This window comes from Paramormyrops kingsleyae, chromosome 14 (assembly GCF_048594095.1).
Source record: "Paramormyrops kingsleyae isolate MSU_618 chromosome 14, PKINGS_0.4, whole genome shotgun sequence".
NCBI lineage: Eukaryota > Metazoa > Chordata > Actinopteri > Osteoglossiformes > Mormyridae > Paramormyrops > Paramormyrops kingsleyae.
In genome coordinates, this window is record NC_132810.1 from 20,722,713 (window position 1) to 20,729,935 (window position 7,223).

At 42.8% G+C, this 7,223-nt stretch overlaps 1 protein-coding gene across 8 annotated transcripts in view; it reads left to right on the forward strand.

Moving 5' to 3' along the window:
• sash1b (SAM and SH3 domain containing 1b) overlaps positions 1-6,645 on the forward strand; it is a 94,994-nt gene extending 88,349 nt beyond the window's left edge. For all 8 annotated transcript variants that reach the window (XM_023839269.2, XM_023839270.2, XM_023839271.2 and 5 more), the window contains 3 exons: positions 1,208-2,088; positions 3,577-3,708; positions 4,108-6,645. In XM_023839269.2, the coding sequence (XP_023695037.1) occupies positions 1,208-2,088; positions 3,577-3,708; positions 4,108-4,365 (1,271 nt within the window). In that variant the 3' untranslated portion in view covers positions 4,366-6,645. The remainder of the gene's footprint in view (positions 1-1,207; positions 2,089-3,576; positions 3,709-4,107) is intronic.
• Positions 6,646-7,223: the final 578 nt, after the last annotated feature.

Genomic DNA, 7,223 nt, shown 5'->3' on the forward strand with positions numbered 1-7,223 from the left:
CAAAGTTCTGTTTCCTGCCTGTGTGGAGAGATGTACGGTAGCTATGGATACCGTCGAATAAACGGCATAGTGACTCACTCAGCTCGGCCTGCTTTTCCTTATTTCCTCACTTTTCCTCCTGTTTCTCCAGCTACTCATACTAAGCACCGTCAGAAATATGTAATTTACAGCTGACTTCTTTGTCTTCCTCTGCCTGGGAAGCTCACTTTCCTTCTGGCTCGAAACTATTTGGAAAACGACCTTTTCGACAATCATTCTGACAACGCCGATTTCCTGATTGCCTGCCTGATTGTGCCGAGTGGTCTTTGCATGAACCTGCGTAATTTGTACTGTCACGGGTGTAAAAACAATTCTGATTAACTTAATGGTCCGCAAATTCACTGTTTTTTTTCCCCTTCTCTGCACGTGCTTAAATGCTGACTATATCCTTGCAGTTCACGATTAACACTTAGGCTAAGATGGTAAGATACTGTAAATCTTGTCTCATACTTTTTGCATGGCTTCAGTATCCTACTAGAAAATGGTAATAATTTTAGTTGTCCATCCACCTAAATGCCCTGCAATTTATTATTCAACTTTAGGTGAGAATATTTTTTTAAAAATTGTGCAGTCATGAAGGTAACTTTTGACTACTCAACAAATAACTATGATGGCCATCGTTACAAGTTACAAAGGTTACAGGTACGAATAGAAATTCCTGGGTAATCTGTAGGTTGGTGTGGAGATTGGGGCATCTCCTGGGATGCCAACTCTGGTCAGCTGGATGGAGCTTTTCAATTCTAGTCAGCACACACATGCACACACATTTACATGTAACTAGTAAATAGTCTGTATGGTTTGCAAAGCACTCCAGTACTTTGGATGTAGCTAATTTAAGGTTTACAATATATATCTGCCATAAGCCTAGCCTGAGAGTCTAAAAGCATGATTTCCACGCTATATGCGTGAGACTTGGCAACCGTGTGTCTCAGGGGTTAAGCTGAAACTTGACATCTCAAGGGCTGAGTGTTGGTGTGAAGTTTGCCTGTCCTCCCTGTGTTTGTGTACCTTCAGTCCGTATCACGTGTCTGTTGTGTGCTGTGAGTGACTGAGGTCCTCTCCACACGAATATGTAAGATACCAGCAGTGCTGGCAGCCTTGAAGAGGCCTTCAAGCTGAAAGTAGGACAGACCCAGAAAACTTACTCGAGGCAAATTGTTTGTTTCAGGCAAGAGCAGGAAGTTGTCTCGTCTCGGCGGCTCCTCGGCCACGTACAGATGCGACTGCCCTGCCGTCCCTGCGGTTGATTCCGCAGAGGCTTGGCTCCAGAACAAATCAGAACAGCTCCTCGATAAGCAGGTGGTCATCAAGGGTTCTGACCAGAGCCCCCCCCGTTTGCAAAAGAGCCCCTACCTGGTGGCAGTTAGCCGCAGCTGTGAAGATCTGCACAGGCCCCTCTTTCCTGAAGGATTGTGGGAACGCTCTCACTCTCTGGGACACCTCCAGCAGGTCCGGGGTTCCAATAAGAGGGACTTCCAGGCTTTTGTACTCAAGCCATTGCCGATTTTCTGTTCGGGGGCGGAGTCCCGTACTAAGCCCCGCCCCTTCGGTCTAAGTCCGAAGAAGTCTTTAGCACCTGGGCGTTATGCTGTGGAACATTCCAGCAGCTCCTATAAGGCTCCAGCACAGCCCATAACGTCACCCCGTCCTACAGCGACCTGTACAGCAGAGGTGACCCTCCGGGCTGCACCCCTACGGACATACCCTAAAAAGCCACCAGTACCGCCACCAGTTCCTCTCAAAAAGTCCCGGTATAGATCATCCAACGGGCCCCGAGAGTCAGGCATTCCCTCTCGAAGTCCCGCCCCACCCCCTCGCCCGACGAAACCCCGCAAGGCAGCCAGTTCCGCTGAATGCAGCACCGAGGAGGAGGACCCCCATCCCGCTGTGTCTCCGCCCTGGCTCTCCGACCTCCCCCAGACACGAGGGGGCAAGCCACCCTCCGGGAGGAAGAGCTGGCATGCCAGGGCGGCTGACCTGGAGTCACTGTTAGAGGACCGGCTCGCCGTGGAGGGCATCGACCTTACCGAGGAGCCGTACTCTGACAAGGTGAGCACGATTCCCAAGCTACACTCCTGAAAGACCAGGGCGGGGGGGCGCACATAAGGGGGAGAAATGGGAGGACTTTCCCGGACACTAGCGGGCGCCCATGACAAATGTTGTCGTCGATGAGCATGGCATGGAAAATAATCACTGAATTTTTTTATATTAAAACTCTTAAAACAAGTTGAAATATATAGCTATAGACAGAATAGGCAGTATGGGGCCGAATTACCCACGTTGCGAAGGAAATGATCAATTTTCTTAGTAGGAGGGGCTCTCAAGGAAAACTTTGCCCCTAAAAAGATAGATCTGGCTGTAAATACACATTTAATAGAGGTAATTTATGTGAGCTTGGATAATGGTTTGGAGGGAACATTCAGTAGAATTATCCAGGGGCCCGGCCCTGTCTTTGTGTGGCCCTGGCGGGACCCCGGAGATGACAGAAGCGCATGGCTTCCCACTCCTGCATTTCAGAGAAACCATTCAGTTCTGAAAAACAACATATTCACTATTGTTTGTCAATATTAAAAGTTTGGGTGCAAAAACATTCAACCACTATCGCCATTGTGGTCTGAGTACAACTCTGTTTACTCAAATTAAGTCTTAATAATCTTAATTATCCTGCATGAGGACAGATTTATAACTGGTGCAAAGCTCATTAAGTTTATGATCACTTTGAAAAGAGTAATTTTATGTCTCAATTTAACAGTTCTGTTCATTTACCTCATATTTCTCACTTGGCTGGTGCTAAGAATTAGATTAAGGGGTGTTTATTTTATGATCAACACGTTTTTACCATTTCATATAAAACTAAAGTTCATTAAATAGAGGACAATAGCAGTGAACCAAGGCACGTGCCGGTCTCATTGGTGTAACGTGAAAAAGAGCTTTACTGTGGGCTTAAATTACTAAAAAAAACAGAAAATAAGGCACAGTAAATGCAACCTTTAATTCAGTAATGAGTTACATCTGTGTATGTGCTGTTTGTGGAAAATTAAAGGTGTAAATTTGCTGTGACATCTCAGGTTCTACAGGTTATTGTGGTGTTTCTGATGGTTTTTATGGAAAAAAAATTGTGAAAATATTCAATATAAACTGGCCAGAAACCAGAAATATTTAATATATGTATGTATTGACAGTGAATTGCAATGAACATCCTATCACATGGAAAGGGAAATTGGTTTTAAATGAGGACAGATATTTTGCATAGGCAAGACTGCTAGTTTCCTACAAAAAAATATTTATGTCGTTGCTCACAATTGCTGTCTTCAGGGGCAGGTTTCTTGTTTCTGGGGTCTCATTCAAAAAGTCAATTTTGCCCCTCCCCTCTGGTGTAGTGACTGCTTATGGCCAACAGGGGGCCCCAAACCTCAGGGGCCCTACACCAAGGCATGGTTTGAGTGTCTTCTGTTTGAGAAATGTCCATTTCACTGTCTCTCTGGACGCTCAGGGATTCATGCAACCTTTTTCTGGAATACATTCGATTTTCAACAGCATGGTCGCTGCGGGATCCCCCCAGCTCTGGCCCAGAGGTATTCCGAAGACCTGGACCAGCCTGTGAAAGACATCGTTTCCAGCATGGACCAGATTCGGGTCCAACAGCTACGCAAGCAGCATCGCATGGCTGTGAGTGTCCATAGCGTGAGCCTAGTGTGATTCTACGGGGTGTATTAGAAGATCCCTACAACCCTGAATAGGACCAGCGGTTTCAGAAAATGGATGGGTGGACGGATGGATGAATGTGGTTAAGAATCTGCACTTAGATTCAGATCTTCAGTTGCAAAGCAAATTGTCCCAGCTTGAAGCAGGACTTTCAAAGCAAGATCCTGATTTTTATATGACTGAATTGGACGTATTGATATATTTTCTATGTTTGATCTGGGGGGGTTTGTGGTTCAGCTGGTTTTGCCGGAGCAAGATGGGATATGCAAAAAAAAAAAACCTTCCTATGTCCCCATACACATGCAATTGGCAAACAAAGCATCCTTTCATTTTGCTATTAGTCATCATCACTTTCTGCTGCAGATTCCACTGGGCGGCGTGACAGAGCTGGGAAAGAGAGCGCCCTCCGCAGGACAGATTAGCACAACGGCAGACTGGCTCGTGTCCATCGGCCTCCCCATGTACGTCCGGAGCTTCACCCAGGCCGGGTTCACCTCCCTGGAGCAGGTCTCCTTGCTGACTGAGCCCCACGTGCTACGGCTGGGCGTGAAAGACGAACGCCACGTACAGCTGCTCCTCGTGGCGGCGAGCCTGCTGCGCACTCAGGGCGCCCAGCCGTGAGTGGCCAGCAGGGGGAGCTCGGGCTGGGAGTGGATATTCAGAGGGATTACTTCAGCGCACGTTCCGCTTCTAGAATCGTGTAAAATCCCAGAGAGAGCCAGCTGCTCTAAATGCAGCACCTGTTGCAAACTGCTTTGCTGCTGACTTTCTTCGCCTTGAAGTTGAAAATGTGGCCAAGCAGACTACCAGCTGGATGGAAGAAATCACCTTTCCAGTCACATTTTCTTATAAAAAGAAAAGACAAAGCTGTCTTTGCATTAAAAAACGGGTTTTATATGTCGACAATGGCTTTTCCTAAAGGTAAATGAACGTGATGTGTGTCTGTAGTCAAATGCGCCTGTTTTCTTCCCAAGAAGTGGGATGCAGTAGCTTAACCAAAACGTTTTTGTCTTAAAATGAGACGAATGTTTGAAAACCTTCAGATTTTCACATATCAATAGTAAATAGTCAATATTTTAATAATTAAGCCTACTTAAAGATATAGTTTTGGGGTTTCGTTTTTATTATAAAATTTCATCATTGGAAAATACACAGTATTATATGCTCAAAATAATCTCATGCATATTGATTCTTTGATTTTTTTATAGATCATATATTGTATATTAAGGGACATTATACGCTATTAATTATACTCGGTGAGACGTTAACTCTTCTTACTACCAATGATGAAGCAAATAGATTTTACAAGGCAATAATCTTACCCTTTAGAGTATGTCAGTACATTATGATAACGTTGAGCTCCAGTTGCTCTATCTCCTGGACCTTACATTTCACAGCTGGTCCCGTTACTTTTGGTATATCAATTTATACCAGAGTTCTTACGATGGTTTGTGCTCCAAAGATTTCAAATTAAAATTCTCCCAGGCATGATAATGAATTTATTTAAATTATAACAAGCTAGATTTCATTATGAAGTTAAGCATAACTGTGCTATGAAGGATCTTTTTCTTCAAATTAGAAAGAAAAAAAATGTTCAGATTTCTTTTGCTGAATGTTTTTAATTTCATCTCAATTTTCATAAGCCTTCTCCCAGAATGCTTGAGTAAAATATGCACATTGCACTGTAAGGAGATACGCCAGTTGGTTGCAGGTTCAGTCTTCTCATACAAATTCCTCACAAACTCGGTGCAGTGTCCGGTAGTTGGAAGAAAAGTTATATAAGGAAGCATCCCTTGAAAACCTGTTATAGGCCTAAATATTTCGTGGCAATATGCAATTTGTTTGTTATACTTGCAAAAAAAATAAACAAACTGCAAATACGGCATGCATCCAGTTGAAGAAAACGTGAGGAGCTTTCACAACGGTTTATTTAAATATTATATATGCAGTTGAATGCAGACCATGTATTGGCAATTGTATTTGCCAGATGAAACAGAAATGACCGAGTCCGCGTTTAGTGGGGATGTCTGGGACTGTGGTTTATGCAAATCGGTCGACTTCTGAATTTAGGTTTGCAGGCTGTACATTAGGGAATGGTCTAGCCGCATGAATGCACAAAACTGAAAACGAGACTGATTTGAATAAACATTTGCACAACGTGTTGCAATTCAAAGAACTCATATAGCCTACGTGGATCGTTTTTAAAAGTCATTATTCCACAGTTCATCTCATTCCGCGTTTTATTTAAACGCCAAAGATATCTATCAGAAGCACTAAATCAACAATGAAGTCACCATCGTCACCGTGATTAGTCCGTGATGAGCTCTACCATATATCCATCCATCTTCCAACTGCTTACCCAGCAGGCCTGAATAATCACCAAAAGCCTGGAGTAGCTCCCATGAAGGACGGGATCGGAAGCAGAGTTACAGCACACCAAGGTGCACACACATACACACACACAATGAAACGGCTTTCCTCCTGCTGTTAAAACAACTGATGTCTCTAAATTGTTAATGATGTGCAATTATGAATGTGTATGTATATACGGGCTCTGTGACGGACTGGCTGATCACGCGTACCCCGACCAGGACTACTTACGAACAAAAGTCAGGTGTTAACTCCCGCAAATCGAGTATGTGAAAAAAGCATAGTTTTAAACAAAAAAATGTAAGAATATGATGTTTATCGTAACATGTTTTAAAAATCAAGCATTTTAACGTTATTTAATATATACAAAAATGTTACTGCTGGTCTTCAGTTTCTGAGAAAATCGTTCCCTTTAAAATCAAGCAATCTGCGACTATGGTGTATATATGTAATGGAATTGTCTCAGATGTTATATCCCGTTGTTTTGTAATTTGTAATAAGAACATAAATACAATAAAATTTAACATTTTATTTACTATTCATACATTTTATTTTCGGAGGTCCAATAATCTGTTGCTTGCTCCTTGGAATGTATCCTGAACTTATATTACGAGTCACCAGTCATATGGAGGAGTTTATATTAATGAATCCATTACTACAATCTTTGATATTCATCTGCCACGTATCCAATAGCAAGAATAACGAGGGTAAACCGTGAACTATTCGACGTGGACAGTCCGTCGATTTTACCGTTATCGCAGGTTCTTCTAAACACTCGTGTATCGTGCATTTGCTTTCTTGTGGGTCGTGGAATGAGCGTTTTTTTCATTATTAATATTATTATTATCGGCCCCACCCCTCGTCGACAACTTTTACCAAAAAATTGGGACATTTTAGTTTGTGTCATGCAAAAGCGTTTCTCAGTTCACAAATACTGACACTTAAGCAAATTACATCCATCACTGCAGGTAACAAAACTTTATTTAAGAAATTAATTCGATTGTTTTAGATAACGTAGGCTATTTTATATTGAGACATTATACGCTATTGATTAGAGCGGGAAAGGTTTTGAGCCGCATTAAATAGCCTACTAAAAGAATATAGTGAAA